This window comes from Cherax quadricarinatus, chromosome 78 (assembly GCF_038502225.1).
Source record: "Cherax quadricarinatus isolate ZL_2023a chromosome 78, ASM3850222v1, whole genome shotgun sequence".
In the NCBI taxonomy this organism is placed as follows: Eukaryota; Metazoa; Arthropoda; class Malacostraca; order Decapoda; family Parastacidae; genus Cherax; species Cherax quadricarinatus.
Window position 1 is genome coordinate 12,934,052 of NC_091369.1, and position 22,916 is coordinate 12,956,967.

General features: G+C 38.1%; 1 protein-coding gene across 4 annotated transcripts in view; it reads left to right on the top strand.

Moving 5' to 3' along the window:
* e(y)3 (enhancer of yellow 3) overlaps positions 1-22,916 on the top strand; it is a 115,756-nt gene that overhangs the window by 774 nt on the left and 92,066 nt on the right. For 3 of the 4 annotated variants that reach the window (XM_070101725.1, XM_070101728.1, XM_070101729.1), the window contains exon 2: positions 11,911-13,819. In XM_070101725.1, the coding sequence (XP_069957826.1) occupies positions 11,923-13,819 (1,897 nt within the window). In that variant the 5' untranslated portion in view covers positions 11,911-11,922. Of the gene's footprint in view, positions 1-11,543; positions 11,566-11,910; positions 13,820-22,916 lie in introns of all 4 variants that reach the window. The other variant, XM_070101727.1, reaches the window with a different exon arrangement.

The window sequence follows — 22,916 nt, forward strand, 5'->3', positions numbered from 1 at the left end:
AGGTAATCAGTCCCCTCAGCTTGGAGTCGATGTGTTCATTTCATCAATCTTGATAAAAGCACAGCATATTCAAGGAGATGGAGCTTATATACTGCTGACAGTTGAGGTGGAACAATGGTAGGCAGAGTCACCTGTGGAAAAACCCTACTTGTGGAAGTAGGTCAGTTAGGTTAGGCAAGCTTTGAAGAATTCCCAGCATCAAGATCCCTTAAGATTAACTTGATGGTATCTGACGAAGTTAGCTGAGGTTTTAAATACGGATGCCGGGGAAGGTTTGGTGGCTTGTTAATGTATAACCTAAAATTATCCGGCTACACAATATTTTCTTAACAGAATAGTAAAGCAATGTAAAGAATTACTTGATGTAAAAAAATTTTCAACTAGTGAAAATTTTAAAGCATTATATGAACAAATTATTGAAAACGAGACACCAAGAGCGTAGCTTTTCTCCCATAGCTACAAATAGGTAATAATGAGGGGCTTTCTATGTAGTACATGATTGATGTCAGCTAGTTCTGTATATGTTGCACATGTAGAAATAAAGATGAAAAAGGTAAAGTTGGTCTGTGTTATATTAGTGCTTGCTGATAATTTAAATTTATGTATGGGGGAATCCTTGGCCAGTAGGAATGAGACTACTACTTAGTCATTAGTGATTATTTGTGAATGTTGATGGGATCACTGGCATTTAGCTTAATGAGTTTTATTTATTAAATATTACTATGTAGCTTTAAAGAAACTAGTAATTTGCAGTATTTTGGGGCAATTATAAGGTTAAATTAACAGTTATTTTTAGTTATTTTATATTGCATTTCAAGACATTAACATAAGCATGCACTCTTGACAAAGTGTTCCATGGCCTGGTAGTCAACACACTCACCTCACACACCGAGTGTCTGTGGTTTGATTCCTGACAGGTGGGAAACATTGGGCTTGTTTCCTTACACCTGTTGTACCTGTTCACCTAGCAAGTAAGTAGGTACCTGGGTGTTAGTTGACTGGTGTGGGTCACATTCTGGGGGACAAGATTTAAGGACCCCAGTGTATATAAGACACTCAGTCCTCGATGAAGCACTGACTTTGTTTTCCTGGGTGGCTAACCCTCTGGGGTTAAAAATCTGAACAAAATCTTATCTTAACCCATTGGCTTTGCTAGGGTTGGTGTCACCTGGGGCAGCATTGTTGGTGTCACCCCCATGAAATCCAAGGGCAGGGGGATGGGGGTGAGTAAACTCCAGTTATGTCACTACTGCATGCCCAATGACTAATGTTTATCAACGAGAACTTTAAGGGTCATAAACCAAACAGGAGAATACTTCTCAACTTTATTAATGATAAATAATTGTAGTAATATTGAGGAAACAAACTCAAATACCACTTTGAGTACAGGCAACAGGTCCTGCATTTATTCATCTTCAACAATGCAAAAAAAAAAAAACTTGAAAAATAAAGAAAAACATTGCAATATCAGAGAAACACTAGTTCCGATCTGACCTTGAATACAGGTAACATCTATCACATCATCAAAATAAATGATTTTCCCTATGTATAGGCCTGTTTGTACTCGGTAATCATATACTGTAATATGCTATATAGAAACAGAATTTTTCTCTTATGTTGCCGCAGCACTGTTTTAGGAATTAGTGTCGCCCTCTTTAGTAGCTCTGTGGTGTCACCCCTTGATGGTGTCGCCCAGGGCAGTTCCCCCCTCCCCCACCCTCCTTATGATGCCACTGTCTTAACCTTAGATTATTTGAGAATGAAGTTAGAGAGTAACTTGCAGTTGGAGTTGTAGTATGGGAATAGTGACTTGTATTAACCCTTAAACTGTCCAAACGTAGATATACGTTTTTTCAACATTTGAAAGTATGTAAAAAAACGTAGAGCTTCTTTTTCTTTTTTTACATTTGGAAATGTGTAAAAAACTTTGATTTACATTTTTTTGTTATATTTGAAAATATGTTAAAAAACGTAGATCTACTTTTGGAGCACTGCGCATGTGAACATAGATCTGTCTGGACAGTTTAAGGGTTAATATTATGATGCTTCTCCATGACTAGGCACTATAATGTGTATTACTGTTACAGTGCTGTACCATGAGCAGATACTGTTTAATGGTGAACTTCTTCAGCTTAAAATTTGATTCACTGTTTGTTCTTTTATTAGTATTCTTGTGATCTTCAAGATGTGTGCCTCATAGCTCATTGGTAGCACATTTGGCTCATAATTGAAAACACCTAAGGATGAACTCTGGCCTAAGTGGGACATAAGAGTGACATAAGGATAGAGGAGATAAGATTTGTTTGGATTTTTAACCCCGGAGGGTTAACCACCAGGATGGCTCAAGAAAGTCAGTGCATCATTGAGGAACTATATGTTTTAGTTCCATTGGGGTTTTCAATCTTGTCCCCCAAGATGTGACCCACACCAGTCTACTAACACCCAGATATCTAATTGCTTGCTAGGTGAACAGGGATAGTAGGTGTAAGGAAACATGTCCAGTGTTTCTACCATTGCTGGGGATTGAGCCACGGACACTCAGTGTGTGAGATGAGAGCATTGCCTACCAGGCCACAGGAGCACAACGGTAGTTCTGCTGATGCTTACTAGACAGGTCCTGCTCGCATCCAGTAACCTGTTTGTGTATCTATCCTACCTGTTTTTCATGTTATCTAAATTATTCAAACTTCAGTGATGCTACATGGTGGTTTGTTTCATTCATCAACAACTCTCTTGCTAATCCAGTGCTTTTTCTATATCCTTTTTAAATCTAAATTTATCCAAGTTTAATCCATTGCTGCAAGTTCTGCCTTTGTTAGATATTATCAGTACTAATTGAAGCCTTGCCAGTGATATATGAAGTTGAGGTATAACCTTGGGAATTTTACTGCTTATACTTATTATTATTAAGCATAAATTTTTATTAGCTGTATTACAAACATACAGGATCTATTATGGCTTTAGATATACTAACCAAAACTTTTAAGCCTTTTTATTAGTTTGATATGGAAAAAATAATTCATTTAAAGTGCTAAATCCATGTGAGTCATTCAGTGCAAGACATAACAGAGGCTTGATCCTCTGTCTGCTGAGTATGATATACACACACTTCTTATTTGTACATTTTTTAGTGTTACACAGTGCTTGTTTTTGGTCAGTGTTGACAAAATTCCTGGGACAGAACCCTGTCAGCATTAAACACTTGCAACAGTATAACTACAGGTATATCAATTACATAGGAAACACTCATCTGCTATGGAAATTATGTATATTGATGTATCAGCCATAATAACAATAATAATAATTATTATAATTAAATGATGTACTGTACAGCGACTCAGTGGTAGTGGGTGTCTAGGTCACCAGTTGCAGCCGCAGCCACAGTCCAAGCCCTTCGCACACAAAACCTCCTTTACCCTCTCCCTCCAACCTTTCCTAGGCTGACCTCTACCCTGCCTTCCCTCTACTACAGATTTATACACACTCAAAGTCATTATATTTTGTTCCATCCTCTCTAAATGACTGGACCACCTCAACAACCCCCCCTCTTTGCTTCCATGGACAAATTTCTTTGTCTCCACAGACTCCACAATGCACCACTCATCTTTTTCCCCTCGTCAGTTGTGTGATTCACCTCATCTTTCATAGACCCATCTGCTGACATGTCCACTCCTAAGTATCTGAATGCATTCACCTCCTCCATACTCTCTCCCTCCAATCTGATGTCCAGTCTTTTGTTACCTAATTTTTGTTGTCCTCATCACCTTACTCTTTCCTTTATTCACTTTTAATTTTCTTTTATATACCCTACCAAACTCATCTACCAAACTCTGCAACTTCTCAACAAGCTTATTCCCCTATAATTTCTGCACTCTTTTGTCCCCTTTGCCTTTATACAAGGAACTATGCATGCTCTCTGCCAATCCCTAGGTTCCTTACCCGCTTCCATACATTTATTAAATAAAAGCACCAACCACTCCAAAACTATATCCCCACCTGCTTTTACCCCCATTCATTCTACCCACTGTCTCACGAACTTCCCCCACACTCACAACTAGCTCTTCCTCACTCCTACAAGATGTTATTCCTCCTTGCCCTTTACATGAAATCACAGCTTCCCTATCTTCATCAACATTTAACAATTCCTCAAAATATCCCCTCCATCTTCCCAATACCTCTAACTCTCCATTTAATAACTCTCCTCCCATATTTTTAACTATCAAATCCATTTGTTCCATGGGCTTCCTCAACTTAATAATCTCACTCCAAAACTTTTTCTTTTCAACAAAATTGTTGATAATGTCTCACCCACTCTTGTCATTTGCTCTCTTTTTACATTGCTTCACCACTCTCTAACCCTCTTTCTCTCCATATACCCTCCCTCCTTGCATCACTTCTACTTTGTAAAAACCTCTCATATGCTAACTTTTTCTCTCTTACACTCTACATCATTCCACCAATCGCTCTTCTTCCCTCCCGCACCCACTTTCCTGTAACCACTAACTTCTGCTGAACACACTAACACTACATTCTTAAACCTACCTCATACATCTTCAACCCCATTGCCTATACCTTCACTAGCCCATCTATCCTCCAATAGTTGTTTATATCTTACCCTAACTGCCTCCTCCTGTAGCTTATAAACCTTCATCTCTCTCTTACTTGTATCCCATCTGCCTTTTACTCTCACTGTAGCTACAGCTAAAAAGTGATCTGATATATCTGTGGCCCCTCTATAAACATGTACATCTTGAAATCTACCCAACAGACTTTTATCTACCTATACGTAGTCCAACAAACTGTCATATTTATCCTCTTTTTCTTAAAATATGTATTACCTCTAACCAAACCCCTGGGAATATTGTCCATATTGACATTATTTTCTTTTCCCAGAAGTACAATGTTACATGTCCATATTAAACTGCATTTACAGTAGACCATCGTTTAACACGGTTTTGTCTGGCATGTTTTGGTTATAGCACGATTGAAGAATTGCGGCATATTTTTGTTTAACACATCGTAAAATTAATTTAATACGGGAGGGGAAAAAATTTTGAGCACGGTCACCCACGGCGCGGGATGGGCTACCACTATCCCCCTCCAGCATCAGCCACCCCCACCACCCTCCCAACCTTCAGTTCGTTGGTTCGTACATGTGTTGGACGAACCTGTGCCAGTAGCTCGCTAGATATTAGACAAGAGATAGCCTGTAGCCGGAATGAAGCGTCATTGTGTACAAAAGAATGAGGTAAATATGAGTTTGTTTGATGACTGACTGACTGACTGACTTTGACTGACTTTGACTGACTGACTTTGACTGACTGACTTTGACTGACTTGACTTGACTGACTTGGCTTGACTTGACTTGACTGACTTGGCTTGACTTGACTTGACTGACTTGACTTGACTGACTTGACTTGACTTGACTTGACTGACTTGGCTTGACTGACTTGGCTTGACTGACTGACTTGACTTGACTTACTTGACTTGACTGACTTGACTTGACTTGACTGACTTGACTTGACTTGACTGACTTGGCTTGACTGACTTGGCTTGACTGACTGACTTGACTTGACTTACTTGACTTGACTGACTTGACTGACTGACTTACTTACTCAACTGACTGACTTACTTGACTGACTTACTTACTCGACTGACTGACTTACTCGACTGACTGACTGACTTACTCGACTGACTGACTGACTTACTCGACTGACTGACTGACTTACTCGACTGACTGACTGACTTACTCGACTGACTGACTGACTTACTCGACTGACTGACTGACTGACTTACTTGACTGACTGACTGACTTACTTGACTGACTGACTGACTGACTGACTGACTGACTGACTTACTTGACTGACTGACTGACTTACTTGACTGACTGACTGACTTGACTGACTTGACTGACTGACTGACTTGACTGACTGACTGACTTGACTGACTGACTGACTTGACTGACTGACTTGACTGACTGACTGACTTGACTGACTGACTTGACTGACTGACTTGACTGACTGACTGACTTGACTGACTGACTGACTTGACTGACTGACTGACTTGACTGACTGACTGACTTGACTGACTGACTGACTTGACTGACTGACTGACTTGACTGACTGACTGACTTGACTGACTGACTTACTTGACTGACTGACTTACTTGACTGACTGACTTACTTGACTGACTGACTTACTTGACTGACTGACTTACTGACTGACTTGACTGAATGACTTTACTTGCTATGATCAGTCCATCAATCTTGATGGACTGATCACATCGACTCAAGGCTGAGGGACTGATTACCTCAAACTCCTCAGGTTCTTCACCATTCTCCTTTGTATGGGCTAATGAAGTCACTGTGTGGCAAAACGTTTCTTCAGTAAAGATTCCCATATGTTGCATTAGTGTCTCAATCTTCAACTTGTTGGTTTTAAACCATTTATCACAGGTCTTACCAGGTCTTAGTCATATGATGACCTACAGCTGGAGCTTTTGGCTGTCTGACCGAGGCCTTCCGCTCACTTACCGGTTCACCCTTTTATAAATTATGGTTATTATACACCTAAATCTTTGATATTTAGGATAGTACTGTAGTAGGCATTCTACAAGCAGCAGGCCACATGCCTAGTTTTTTCTCTTCTCCTGAAATACACATTCCTGATAGAAAAGTGTGACTAGGAAAGGTTAGACACTATAAAAAGCCCCCCCCCCCCAAAAAAAAGCACCAGCAGCTAGAAAACGTTGACAGATTTAAGCCATATTGGGAGTGATGGGACATGTGCTCCTGTCAGAAATGTCAGTTGAGAAGTGACATTCCAAGAAGTATCTCCTTTTTTTCCCAAACCCTCCTGGCTTTGCATGGTATCCTGCATGACAAAACAAATTAATGATCCCTGTAAGATTCCCTACTGTATCCTGCAAATTTTACATCAATGAATATGCACCTGACAGTAGTTTAAGGTTATGGTGTGAATCAGCAGATTTCTCATTGTTGTGACCCCTGAAATAATTTTATCTTCTAAAATGGTAGAGAATCTTTATCTGAAGGTATGACGCCAAAAAATACGAAACTTGATGGACAGCTTACGGAAATAAGGAGGCTCAAAGTTGGCAGTATGGGTGCAATTTATATATTGGCAATTTTGCTCACTTTGAGGCCTGTTTTTGGCTAATTCTTTGCTGTTTTGCTATGATGCCTTCCATTCTGTTGAGTGCAAGACACTGCTTTCCAAATAATTGAAGCAGACCTAGTTAAAAAAAAAAAGGAAGGGGGGTCCCCTACCCTTTCTCAGGAGGATTGCCAAATGTCAAATATTTCCACCACTTCGATGTCTGTTTCAAGACCTCTCGTCAGAAACTGACCAAAATCATCTCCATTTCACTGGTATGTCCTACATTCTATCAAGATGCAGCCAATAAAACCATGAAAACCACCTTAGAATATGCCTCAGTTGATATTTAAAACCAAACACAAAGTCTGTGTAGGGCAGAAATTTTATTTTATACTATGCACACTCACCATACACACATTTTCTCATGTCAAGGCCAAAATCTATCTATCATGGCATATTTGTGGGCGTTGTGATTAAGATTTGGATCTCTGTAAGTGACACTAGCCTCAGTAGTGTAGATCTGTGAGAGAAATGGTAAAAGGGTTAAACCACAATTGTCCTGCAACAAATTCTATGATTTCTGAGTCGACTTATTGCTAACAATTATAGCAATCCTGGCAATACCAATTAGACATATTTATAACAAAACTACACATGTATCACAAATTCCACTCATTCTCTGAACCATTACATAGGTTCTTTTCACTTGAACTTTGATAATGGCAAATGTAAGGTAAATGAACTAATGCTGACAACCTCATAGGTAGGAAGAAATAATGTAGGTCAGCCATGAAACTTTTGACAGACATCATGTCTCATGCCATGTACAGTTAAGAAAAGAGGGTAGGCTAGATAATTTACTGCATTACAGTGGTTGTCTATCAATTTGATGCCTGTTACACAACTTAAAGGCCCAGATGGGAATAATCCCTGCAAACATCCTTACGAGAATTTGGAGGGACATCATCCATATATTGCACAGTGGCTGTCGAAGGACTTATTTTCATTTGGATCCTTAGAGATATACAATAAATATGAAAGCCTCTCTTGTGTATATGCATTACAAGTGCAAAAATAACTAAAATTACAAGACAGTGATGGTAAGCTTACCTGGAAGTATACCTGAAGGGTGTTTAGGGGGTCAGTGCCCCTGCAGGTCTGTCTGTGACTAGGCCTCACGGTCAATTTTTTTTTTTTTTGTAAATCAAATAAGACCAGAAAAACTGATCATTGCATTACTCCTACTAGCCTGTATTAGGCATGTTTTACTAATGCCCACTCATTCTCACTTGTGTATTTGTCCAACCTTTTTTAAAGCTACCCAAGTATTTTGCTTCAATGTCACTACATTGTAGTTTGTTTAGCTCATCCACAAGTCAGTCAAATACTTTCCTATACTGTACAGTATTACTAAATGCTCTCTGCTAACCTAATAGCCTAATGTAAACCTAACAATAAATGGATTTCATTCAGTGAAATTATATACTATGGCCTGGTGGTGCCAATATCTCTTATGCCTGGTACTTCTGTAATTTATTTTGCCAGCTGAAGCTTCACAAAGTTTTTTACTGTTTTTTGGGGGGTAGCGAGTGAAACATACACCTGTTTTAAAAATTAGAGGAGTTTGTCTTTTGTTCAAAATGAAACCTGACATTATGAAAATTAAAATGTTTATTTCCTTGCAAAGCTTACAATGTGTGGTTTACATATAAAATATTAATTACAAGGAAGGCCTCTAGCATGCCTAGGCATTTTGGGCAGACTAATCCTAATTCTTACTCTATATTGACACAGATGATGGCAGGTTATCAGAACTATTACATTTATCTAGTATAATAAGAATTAGGACAATTCAGATTAATTATTTTCAGAATATTCCTGAAGTTTATTAAAAAATAAGAGATTATCAATGATAATACGTATTGTGATCTCGGTAGTGTGGTTGTTCTTGTGTATTATTCCTATTGTTCACTGGCCAGTGTTTACTGCTTCACTATTGTGTCAATTTTTTAAACTACTGTATGCAGTATAAATATCTGAACCTAAGCTAGTTCATAATGTTATTTTTATTTTTGTATGTTGATTTGCCTTTGTGTTTTTTGCTTTTTACAAATGCTATACAGAAACTTACGAATTTATCTAATTTGTTAAACCACAGTTACAAGATTTGGTATAAGCTTTATAGGTTTTTCTTGTCAAATCAAAGAAACAGTAAACTTTGTAAATCCTACATGAATAGTACCAAGGCTATGCTGGATTTTAAAGAACTGGTAAATGTATTTTTGTAGTGAACATGGCACCAATAAAAGAGGGGAAGATATGCCAAATAAAATTGGTTAGTGTATCGGCTTCTGTAAAAAATAATGTTTGAGGGGATTTGTTAGTAACCTTAGTATGTATTGGTAGATTCATTCCATGTAGACCATTACATAACTCACCAATCCCCTTGCAACATACTATCCCCACCTAACCAATTTGAGAAAAAGGAAATATCCTTCTGATGTTGGGTTGAACTTGACCATGGTTTCCAGGAAATTGTAAATATTTATATTTTTTATTGAGATATGCTTTCAGGAATAAGCTTTTTTGCTAAAAAACTAACAAAACTGCTGCTCTCCTGTCAGTGCATGAGAAATTATTGGTGAAGTCTGTCCTTATTTTCTGGCATTTTATTTGCCCATTTTTGTCAGTTATTTTCTTTGTACATTATAATATTTAAATTGTGAATATTAACAATACAGTTACATTGTACTTTCTTGCATAATATAGGAGAACAATGTATCTGCAGTAAAAGTGCATGATATCCTGCCTGGGACTAGGCAGAAGGGGCAGTGATCTCTAGAATCATTAACAGATATGCAGTAAAACAATTAACGTTTTGTTCATGTTATGTACTTGAGCACAATGTTTTTGTTTCCATTTTTCTGATCATACTGAAGGGGCTCATTTAATTAAGTTATATAGTTTAGACCTGTTTGAAGTTTGAGTTTAAGACTTTGATTATTGCAGAGATGCCTTTACACTTGAATTTTACTAATGGGTAATGTTGATCCAGCCTGTGGTTTGAATGCACTTTGAGTTTTTTGTCCTTAAAGATGTTCCATTTTTGTTAAGTAAAAGGACACAGGTGCAACTAATTCAACATTTTATTGTGGCAACGTTTTGCTCTCCTGGAGCTCTCCTGGAGAGCAAACGTTGTCACAGTATAATGTCGCATTAGTTTCACTTGTCCTTTTACCTAACATATTGTTGGTAATTCTACCAACATTATTCCATTTTTGTGTTTAATCTTGTCCTTTTTCTTTAAACAAAATTGTTGAATAGATGCTTTAGACAAAATGCAGGATTTCCCTGGTAGCAAGATTTTTATCTCTGAATTGGTCAGACCTTATTACCTCACATTCCTCAGCTACTGTATGACCTTTTATGGGTTATAAAAGAATGCATTTATGACTAAGTACATTATCATCATTATTACTAGGCCCAACTGGTTAGCAGATGTGAAAGTAATTTATTACTAGACCTAACTGGTTAGCAGATGTGAAAGTAATTTATTACTAGACCTAACTGGTTAGCAGATGTGAAAGTAATTTATTACTAGACCTAACTGGTTAGCAGATGTGAAAGTAATTTATTACTAGACCTAACTGGTTAGCAGATGTGAAAGTAATTTATTACTAGACCTAACTGGTTAGCAGATGTAAAAGTAATTTATTACTAGACCTAACTGGTTAGCAGATGTAAAAGTAATTTATTACTAAACCTAACTGGTTAACAGACGTGAAAGTAATTTATTACTAGATGTAACTGGTTAACAGATGTGAAAGTAATTTATTACTAGACCTAACTGGTTAGCTGATGTAAAGTAATTTATTACTAGACCTGTATTGGTTAGCTAATGAAAAAGTAATAAATCATGAATAAACCTGTGAACTAACCTACCCTATTTGAAGTAAGGAATAAACAGTTAGTCCTTGTGCTCATAGGTAAGGTTGTTACATAATGTTCAGCATTATATATATTATGCAACAGTCCCTTAGTAATATCCTTATATTTCCAATTAATTTCATATATGTACCTAAAAGTAATATTTTTTGAGATTTAGGTTAGCTAGATTTGAAAGGTCATGTGCATGCATTAACCTAACTTAAGCTAGCTTAAACTTTTTGAGTTAAAGTTTTGTACTGGTATATAAAATTCATTTGATGTATGAGGATATTACTTCTGGTCTCTCATAACTGTAATATGCTACTTTGCTTTTTGGACATTGCCAGTATAACTTAAAAGACCGAGGTCAGGCTAAGTTTATAGTGGAGATGCTTTTCATTTCCAGGTAAATTAGGTTATATAGGGCTAGTTTAATCATCAGAAACCTATTCTCTTTTCATTCTTATTTGTTTTCTTTCCATCTGAACATGCATGAAGCAAGTGGCAAAAATTGAGCCAAGTGAGTATGCTATGCAAGTGGTGTCAAATTTGCCACACCCTCTGTATAATGTGAATGTTTAATGAAATAAAGGTGTTTAATATTTTATAGTCTTTATCTGAGAAGTACAGTATAGTGAACATTATTGTTTGCTTTTGATTCATTCTTATACGTATTATCATTTTTCCCATTGAAGTACTGTATTTGTGCTGATTCATTATTAAAGGCAGTAGTTATGTATTTGGTAATTTTTTTTTATATCCATACATTCTTGAACACTGAAAAATTTCAGCATTTATTTGTTTACTAACTTCAATATTTAAAGTAAAATTCCTGCAGGTCATTTAATATCTTGTATTTTTCCAGAAAGTTACTGAAATGGATGAAGGTAATGGTGGTCCAACACCCAAGTTTGGAAGCTCTGGGACAAATATAACAGGCTCATTACAACCAAAATCACTTACTGGAAAGGAAGCTGATAGGTCATCACAGAGCCAAAATGCTCCACCAGGCCCTTCCAGGCATCCAGGGGAGTATGTAGCACATACATCATCCTTCAAGGAGGGTCAGTTATCTGATAAAGGTATCAGTCCATCTGGTACTGGTCACCATGGTAATACATCACAAGGTCTTGTACCTCCTAAGCATACCAGTGGAGATAAAAGAATTGTTATTGAAAATGTTGCAGATATACCTCTGCCATCTCAGGCACCACCTCCAACTATGCGGCCAAGGCTTACTTTACCTTCTGCCCCTGTGCCTGCTTCCCCTCCTTTGCCATCAGCTCGACAAACATCTACTCCAGTAAAACCTCCAATTTCTTTTAAGATAGAACAAAGAGGCTTGCGTGACAAGTCTGAAGGAAATAGATCTGCCACTGGTGCCATCTCAAGTTCTAATATCAAGACATCTGCCATTACAGTCAAATCTCAATCCAGCATGCCAAAAGTGAATACTCCATGTACTCTTACTCAACCTCAGAGATCAAGTATTATTATTGGACCTAGTAGCATGAAAGGGTCGTCTCGAAAGTTTTTACCCACTCAAGTGCCGTCTTCCAAAGATACAACATTAAACAAGAAGCCAATTTTGTCTGAATCAGATGTCACAAGCAAGCTTACTAGTGTTGATCTAACCACAACTAATACACCAACACACACTAGATCTGAGGGTCTTTCTTCCCTGGTGTCTTATTCATCCTCATCATCAGAAGGTTCACCCTCTGAATGCAATCCCCATGATGATCAAGATGAAAGTAGTTTGTCATCTATTTTGGATGAGTCAGTGGACACTAGTAGCAACAATAGCCAATATACAGGTGCTGTTACCAAGTTGATGGCAGTTAAATCTTTCATGACTCCTGAATGCATGGAGAAGGTAATATCTGAAAAACTTGAGGCAGTAGATACCAGCACAGCTGAGAAACATGCTGATGCAAGTGACAGTAAGTTCCCTGATGCAGGGAAACAACACAGTACATACTCCACTCCAAGCAAGGCTGGCAGTAGGGATATTAACATAAAAGAGAAACAAGTTTTATTGAAAGATGATCAACCCACTGTAAGTAAGGATACTGGTATTATAAAAGAGAAAAAAGAAATTCTTTCAAAAATTGACCACTCCACTGTAAGTAAGGATATTAATGTTGTAAAAGAGAAAAAAGAAGTTTGTTTGAAAACTGATCATTCCACTTTAAATAAGGATAATATTGTAAAAGAAAATAAAGACCTTCATTTAAAAACTAACAATCCCACTCTAAATGAGGATACTAATATTGTAAAAGAGAAAAAAGACATTCATTCAAATACTGACCATGCTACTGTAAATAAGGATAAAATTGTAAAAGAGAAAAAAGACATTCATTCAAAAACTGACCATTCCACTGTAAATAAGGATAGTTTTATTGTAAAAGAGAAAAAAGACATTCATTCAAAAACTGACCACCCCACTGCAGGTGAAGATATTAATATTGTAAAAGAGAAAAAGGGTAGTTATTCAAAAACTGACCAACCCATTTCTGACAAGGGTGTCAGTGTCATAAAAGAGAAAAAAGAAGTTCCCTCAAAAAGTGACCAGAGTGTAGATAAAAAAGATGATACAAGCATAAAATGTGATAAAGATGCAAATTTGACAACAGGGGCAGATAAGAAAGATAACCCTGAAGCATCAGATATATCTGCTTGTACTGTTAAGGAAAAGTTAGAAAAGTGCCCATCAAAGGCTCCTCTTCAGCAGACAACTGTTGGTGCGTCAGACGGTGTGCAACCAGAGATGGGTAAGTTTTGTGCAACTACTTTTAGTGCACCCTTCAAGGAGGGTGCCTTCATTCTGGTGAAGGGCTCTTGATCCAAGGAATTTTAACTACCCCTCCCCTTCCTTTGATTAACCCGATTACCTTCAATTCCCCAGGCGCTGTGTGGACCCTACGAGTTCAATGCTCAACTCCTTTATCAGAAAGGGTTATCTTCATGCTTACCAATAGTTTACAAAAGGAAATTAAAATTATGTAAATAAATAATTTAAAACTGCAGAGAGGCTTTTAAGATTTGAAGTACTGTGTAGAACTGTAAAAGTTCTCAAAGTTACAAATGACTTTCAATCCTCTTGTTTCTACTTACAAATGATTTGCTTGTATAGAAAATAATAGTACAAAGGCTGGTTTTACACATTTGTACTGCAGGTTGGCTGTTGTAAAAATGTAATAGATTTCCAAGCATCTATTCTTAAGTACGTATGTATGTAGCTTTCGGTGTTTTTTAGTTGGGATACTCCTCTGTTATATGGATTTTTTTTTTTTAATTTAACGCCTAGAACCTTTATTGTCCATGCTTCCATTCATAAAAAAAATAGGCGTAATGCCTGCTGTATTTTGGGCATGCGCCCCAGCTTTGAGGAGCTGGATGAGATTTTTGCATTATAATCAGTGACAAACATGTAACAATATGTACTAGACATGTATCTCTCACACCTCGTGTACTATATATGCCTCCTTTATATCAACAATGTATCTCTTAAATCTTTTGTACCATATTATGTAATAATATATGCCTATTGGTAAAAAATGTATGTGTGTGCGTGTGTGCGTGTGTGTGTGTGTGTGTGTGTGTGTGTGTGTGTGTGTGTGTGTGTGTGTGTGTGTGTGTGTGTGTGTGTGTGTGTGTGTGTGTGTGTGTGTGTGTGTGTGTGTGTGTGTGTGTGTGTGTGTATATATACAGTGGACCCCCGGTTAACGATATTTTTTCACTCCAGAAGTATGTTCAGGTGCCAGTACTGACCGAATTTGTTCCCATAAGGAATATTGTGAAGTAGATTAGTCCATTTCAGACCCCCAAACATACACGTACAAACGCACTTACATAAATACACTTACATAATTGGTCGCATTCGGAGGTGATCGTTATGCGGGGGTCCACTGTACATATATATATATATATATTATATATATATATATATATATATATATATATATATATATACACAAATACACACACACATATAAATACACTATATATAATTTTTTTTTTTTTCAACAAGTCGGCCATCTCCCACCGAGGCAGGGTGACCCAAAAAAAGAAAGAAAATCCCCAAAAAGAAAATGCTTTCATCATCATTCAACACTTTCACCACACTCACACATTATCACTGTTTTTGCAGAGTTGCTCAGAACACAACAGTTTAGAAGCATCTACGTATAAAGATACACAACATATCCCTCCAAACTGCCAATATCCCAAACCCCTCCTTTAAAGTGCAGGCATTGTACTTCCCATTTCCAGGACTCAAGTCCGACTATATGAATTAAGTCCTTTCTAAAATTTTCTCTTATACGCTTAAAGATATATTTTTTTCATTAATGTTAATGTAAAAATTTATAATTTTGCACCAAAAGAATCTTAGAAAACTTACCTAACCTTATTATAACAAATGCAATTTATTTTTGCCTAATCCAACTAAATATATTTTAGATGCGTTTACAATAATTTAATAATAAACAAACGCAACGAAATATATTTTTTTTGTTAGGTTCAGATTCAGATTGATTTCTGTGAAATTATTGCATACACAAATTTTCGCTTGTCTTATATGGCAAGATGAGCGTTGCTATTTAAGCCAAGATCGCAAGTTTTACACATTTGGCAACACACACACACACACACACACACACACACACACACACACACACACACACACACACACACACACACACACACACACACACACACACACACACACACACACACACACACACACACACACACACACACACACACACACACACACACACACACACACACACACACACACACACACACACACACACACACACACACACACACACACACACACACACACACACACACACACACACACACACACACACACACACACACACACACACACACACACACACACACACACACACACACACACACACACACACACACACACACACACACACACACACACACACACACACACACACACACACACACACACACACACACACACACACACACACACACACACACACACACACCAGTTTGGAACCCACACCTAGCCAAGCACGTAAAGAAACTAGAGAAAGTGCAAAGGTTTGCAACAAGACTAGTCCCAGAGCTAAGAGGTATGTCCTACGAGGAGAGGTTAAGGGAAATCAACCTGACGACACTGGAGGACAGGAGAGATAGGGGGGGACATGATAACGACATACAAAATACTGAGAGGAATTGACAAGGTGGACAAAGACAGGATGTTCCAGAGATTGGTCACAGTAACAAGGGGACACAGTTGGAAGCTGAAGACACAGATGAATCACAGGGATGTTAGGAAGTATTTCTTCAGCCACAGAGTAGTCAGTAAGTGGAATAGTTTGGGAAGCGATGTAGTGGAGGCAGGATCCATACATAGCTTTAAGCAGAGGTATGATAAAGCTCACGGCTCAGGGAGAGTGACCTAGTAGCGATCAGTGAAGAGGCGGGGCCAGGAGCTCGGACTCGACCCCCGCAACCTCAACTAGGTGAGTACAACTAGGTGAGTACACACACACACACACACACACACACACACACACACACACACACACACACACACACACACACACACACACACACACACACTCACACACAGAGCTTTAAGCAGAGGTATAATAAAGCTCACGGTTCAGGGAGAGTGACCTAGTAGTGACCAGTGAAGAAGCGGGGACAGGAGCTTGGACTCGACCCCTGCAACCTCAACTAGTTGAGTGTACACACACACACACACACACACACACACACACACACACACACACACACACACACACACACACACCATTGCATGTAATGTCATGCAGTCAGGTGAGATTGCTTTTGCGACCATCTTAGGAGTCGAAGTAGAATACATGAGTGTGTGCTAACAGTCTCAACGTTTATTTCTGATATCACAATACTAACAATGCAATATGGATCAACATGTGTCATTTTGTATCATTTGTCTGGTGTCATCGAGCATTTAACCCTTTGACTGTCGCGGCCATATATATACGTCTTACGAGGTACCGTGTTTGACGTATATTATTTTTTTATTATTATCACACTGGCCGATTCCCACCAAGGCAGAGTGGCCCAAGAAAGAAGAACTTTCACCATTATTCACTCCATCACTGTCTTGCCAGAAGGGTGCTTTACACTACAGTTTTTAAACTGCAACATTAACACCCCTCCTTCAGACGTATATATACTCATAAATTCTAGCGGCTTCAGATCAAGCAGGGGAAAGCTGATAGGCCTACCTATGAGAGAATGGATCTGTGTGGTCAGTGTGCACCATATAAAAAAAATCCTGGAGCACGCAGTGCATAATGAGAAAAAAAATACTCCGACTTTTTTTTTAATTAAAATGCCGACTTTGTGGTCTATTTTCGTATAGTATTTATGGTTGTATTCTCGTTTTCTTGGTCTCATTTGATAGAATGGAAAATATATTATAGAAATAGAGGTGATTTTGATTGATTTTACTATAAAAAGAACCTGGAAATGGAGCACAAACTATGGGAAATGTTTGATTTTTGCCGATGTTCAAAAGTAAACAAATGATGTCATTGTCCAATAAATGTCCAAATAGCCATTCTAATATGCAGTCATGAATGGGTTGATGTAATTTTTACAATTATTACAGTATTGCAGTAGTCTGCATAACAGTAAATCTTCTATTTTTTGTTTGAATAAAAATTCAAAATAGAAAGCCAGAGTAATATCAGAGGGGCCTGGAGACATGACTGATGAACAAAGAAAATGTTATTTTAGAGCCAGGAATGTCTGCATTGTTCATTCTGGTCCTTATTTTTAAATTGTCATATTTTTTAATTTTCGTGAAATTGGCCAAATTGCAAATTTCTGACCATGTTATTGGGTAGTTGAAATTGGTAAATGGGCAGTTTCTTGTACTCAATCGATAGAAAAAATGGAGTTCTGAAGAAATAGCTATGAGTTTTGTTGACTGGAATAATGGAATTAGCTGAAAATAGGGCTCAAAGTGGGCGAAATCGCCGATTTGTAAATATCGCTGAGGTCGCTAACTTCGCGAGAGCGTAATTCCGTCAGTTTTCCATCAAATTTCGTTTTCTTTTGTGTCTTTACAATCGGGAAACGATTCTCTATCATTTCATAAGAAATTTTTTTTTTTTTTTTTTAATTTTGCGACACCAGGAGACACCTCAGGATTGAGGGTTGCAACAGTCAAGGGGCTAAATGCTTAAGCCCTGGTACACCATATAGTAGTCCACCACCAGTTTCCACCTGTTTGCGATTCATTTTTTTTTTATATCTGTTTCTACCTTCCACTCTGAAGTTTTGCCACCTATTGCAGCGACTACCTTATTCATTTCTGTCGGTTCAGTTTCAATAACTGAATTATTAAAAAAATATTCTTGGTAGTTTTTTATAATATGCATTCATACTCTGGGTATGCTCATTTTATGTATGTAATGAAAATCTACATTTTTGTTTGGCAGAGATTGGTCAAGAATTACAAATTACAGGTGGACCTCGCTTTACAGTGTTTCGCTAATGCAGCGGCTTTTAATTATGCCCATTCTTCATGTATTCAAACTTCCTACAATAAGTATATTTACCACTCACTATAAGTTAAGGATGAAAATATAAGTACGGTGGAACCTCAGTACTCGAACAGCTCTGTACTCTAACAATTCCGTATTCGAATGCTTTGGCAAACAAATCGCTTGGTAGTTGACCGTTTGCTCGGCACTCAACCAAACAAACATGATCTGCCAGAACTTCGCTGTAAACTATTTTGTGTTTCTTCGCATTTTTTGGTATTTTTTTTATATGGGGCCTAAGAGGGTTAGTGATATCAGCCAACCCAAAATAAAATTGGTTGGGAAAAATTCATTGATTGAACTTTGTATAGAAAGGGGTTTGGTTATAGGTAACACATATTTTAAGAAAAAGATGATAAATAAGTCCAATGTGCCCTCAGCCAGCCTCACATGTGCCGCTCCGTCCCATTGTTTACCAGCCAGCCTCCGCGGTAACATCCAAGCATACACTCGGAATATTTCGTATTATTACAGTATTTTCGGTGCTGTTTCTGGAAAATAAGTGACCATGGGCCCCAAGAAAGCTTCTAGTGCCAACCCTGTGGTAAAAAGGGTGAGAATTAGTATGGAAATTAAGAAAGATTTTGAAGGGTTTGGGGCTAACCCTGAGAAGCCTATGCCAGTTGTGGAATCCATTGTGCCTACTTCAAAGATTAAGGAAATGTGTGCAGAGTGGGTTGAACTGCAAACCTTTATAGATGAAAATCACCCTGACACAGCTGTTGCAAGCCGTGCTTGTGACTATTTCAATGACAATGTTATGGCCCATTTTAGGAAAGTCTTGAAGGAACGGGAGGTACAGAGCTCTATGGACAGATTTGTTGTGCGACAGAGGTCCAGTGACTCTCAAGCTGGTCCTAGTGGCATTAAAAGAAGAAGGGAAGTAACCCCAGAAAAGGACTTGCTACCTCAAGTCCTAATGGAAGGGGATTCCCCTTCTAAACAGTAAGAAGATAATGCTCTCCCCTCCTCCCATCCCATCAATCATCACCAGATCTTCAATAAAAGTAAGTGTCATGTAATTGTGCATGCCTTTTTCAGTTTGTGTGTATTAAAATTAACATTTCATGTGGTAAAAAAAAATTTTTTTCATACTTTTGGGCGTCTTGCACGGATTAATTTTATTTCCATTATTTCTTATGGGGAAAATTTATTCTATACAAGATTTGATATAGTGCATAATGACGGTAGTTTGTTGGACTAAGTATTGGTAGATAAAGGACTGTTGGGTAGACTTCAGGATGTATATGTTTATAAAGGGGCCACAGATATATCAGATCACTTTTTAGTTGTAGCTACAGTGAGAGTAAAGGGTAGATGGGATACAAGGAAAATGGGAGAAGCAAGTAAGAGAGAGGTGAAGGTTTATAAACTAAAAGAGGAAGCAGTTAGGGTAAGATCTAAACTGTTGGAGGACAGATGGGCTTGTGTGATTATAGGCAATGGGATAGAAGATGTATGGGGTAAGTTTAAGAATATAATGTTGGAGTGTTCACCAGAAGTTTGTGGTTACAGGAAAGTGGGTGTGGGAGGGAAGAAGATCGTTTGGTGGAATGATGACGTAAAGAGAGTAGTAAGAGAGAAAAAGTTAGCATACGAGAGATTTTTTACCAAGTAAAAGTGATGCAAGGAGGGAGGAGTATATGGAGAGAAAAAGAGAGGTTAAGAGAGTGGTGAAGCAGTGTAAAAGGAGAGCAAATGAGAGAGTGGGTAAGATGTTATCAACAAATTTTGATAAAAAAAGTTTTGGAGTGAGATTAATAAGTTGAGAAAGCCTAGGGAATGAATGGATTTGTTAGTCAAAATTAGGAGAGGAGAGTTATTATACGGAGAGTTAGAGGTATCGGGAAGATGGAGGGAATATTTTGAGGACCTGTTAAATGGTGATGAAGATAGGGAAGCTGTGATTTCGTGTATAGGGCAAGGAGGAATAACATCTTATAGGAGTGAGGAAGAACCAGTTGTAAGTGTGGGAGAAGTGCATGGGGCATTGGGTAGAATGAAAGGGGGTAAAACAGCTGGGATTGATGGGATAAAGATAGAAATGTTAAAAGCAGGTGGGGATATAGTTTTGGAGTGGTCAGTGCTTTTATTTAATAAATGTATGGAAGAGGGTAAGGTACCTAGGGGTTGGCAGAGAGCATACATAGTTCCCTTGTATAAAGGCAAAGGAGACAAAAGAGAGTGTAAAAATTATAGGAGAATAAGTCTGTTGAGTATACCTGATAAAGTGCGTGGTAGTTATTATTTAAAGAATTAAGAATAAGAAGGGGAGCAGGACAGCAGATGAACAAGGAGGCTTTAGGTAGGGTAGGGGGTGTGTTGACCAAGTGTCTGCAGTGAAACCTCTTTACCCTTATCTAAATACTGTTCACCTAGAGCAGTATTTAGGTAAGGGTAAAGAGGTTTTTGTGGCAATTATGGATTTGGAAATGGCGTATGATAGGGTGGATAGGGGGGCAGTGTGGCAGGTTTTGCAAATGTATGGAATTGGAGGTAGGTTATTGAAAGCAGTAGAGTCTTTATGAGGATAGTGAGGTGCAGGTGAGAGGGAGATTATTTCCCAGTAAAAGTAGGCCTTAGACAAGGATGTGTGATGTCACCATGGTTGTTCAATATACTTATAGATGGAGTTGTAAGAGAAGTACATGCTCAGGTGTTGGCAAGAGGTGTGGGGTTAAAAGATAAAGAATCTAATACAAAGTGGGAGTTGTCACAGTTGCACTTTGCTGATGACACTGCTTTTGGGAGATTCTGAAGAGAAGTTGCAGAGTTTGGTTGGCGAGTTTGGTAGGGTATGTAAAAGAAGGAAATTAAAAGTGAATATAGGAGAGTTTGGTGATAAGGACAACAAAAAAAATTAGGTAACGGAAGATTGGATATGAGATTGATGAGGGAGAGAGTATTTAGGAGGTGAATGTATTCAGATATATTTGGGAATGGATATGTCAGAAGATGGATCTACGAAAGATGAGGTGAATCATAGAATTGATGAGGGAGAAAAAAGGTGAGCGGTGCACTGAGGAGTCAGTGGAGATGTCATGTCTGAAGGCAATGTGTGGTGTGAATATAATGCAGAGAATCCGTAGTTTGGAGATTAGGAGGAGGTGCAAGATTACCAAAACTATTATCCAGAGGGCTGAGGAGGGATTATTGAGATGGTTGGACATGTAGAGAGGGTGGAAGGAAATAGAATGACTTCGAGAAAGTATGAATCTGTAGTGGAGGGAAGGCAGGGTTGGGGTCGGCCTGGGAAAGGTTGGAGGGGGGTGGGGGTAAAGGAGGTTTTGTGTGTGAGGGGCTTGGACTTCCAGCAAGAGTGCATGAGCATGTTAGATAGGAGCAAATGGAGACAAATGCTTTTTAGGACTTTGTGCTGTTGTAGTGTAAGCAAGGTAACATTTATGAAGAGATTCAGGGAAACTGGCAGGCTGGACTTGATTCCTGGTGATGGGAAGTACAGTGGCTGCACTCTGAAGGAGGGGTGCTAATGTTACAGTTTTATAACTGTAGTGTAAGCATGCCTCTGGCAACACAGTGATGGAGCGAATGATGATGAAAGTTTTTCTTTTTTGGGCCACCCTGCCTTGGTGGGCAATAGCCGATGCATTAATAGAAAAAAAAAAAAATTATTCTGTACTCGAACAGATTGCTTGGCACTCAAACATCCTTCTGGGACCAATTAAGCTTGAGTGCCAAAGTTCCACTGTAATGTGTGTACTGTATAAGCATTTTTTAAGACTAAATTTATTGCTTACTTAATATACGATAGTGTAAACATGTTATCAGGCTTTCATATGCATTTGAAAGTGAAAAAAAGGTTTTCTTTCACTTTACAGCTGTAAAGATTGTATGGCTGTATAAGTGGGGCCCTACAGTAGCTTGGAACATAACCTGCTGTATAAGTGGGACCCTCCTGCATATACAGTGAACCCTCAGTTAACATTAATCCGTTCCAGAAAGCTTGTCCTTGACCGATTTTATAGTTATCCAAATTAATTTTCCCCGTAAGAAATAATGGAAATCCACTTGATCCGTTCCAGACAGCCAAAAGTATTAAAAAAAATAATTTTTTTACATGAAATATACATTTCCCTACACAGAAAACAATGGGACATGCAGAATAAATACATAAATAAATACTAAAATGACACCTTTATTGAAGCGTATTGATGAGTGATGAGAAACTTTTTTTTTTGAACGCTCTGGGATTTTCAGAGTGATACACGAGTAAAGGCTTCACTTTGCAATCCCCACTAGCATTACAACAAAACAT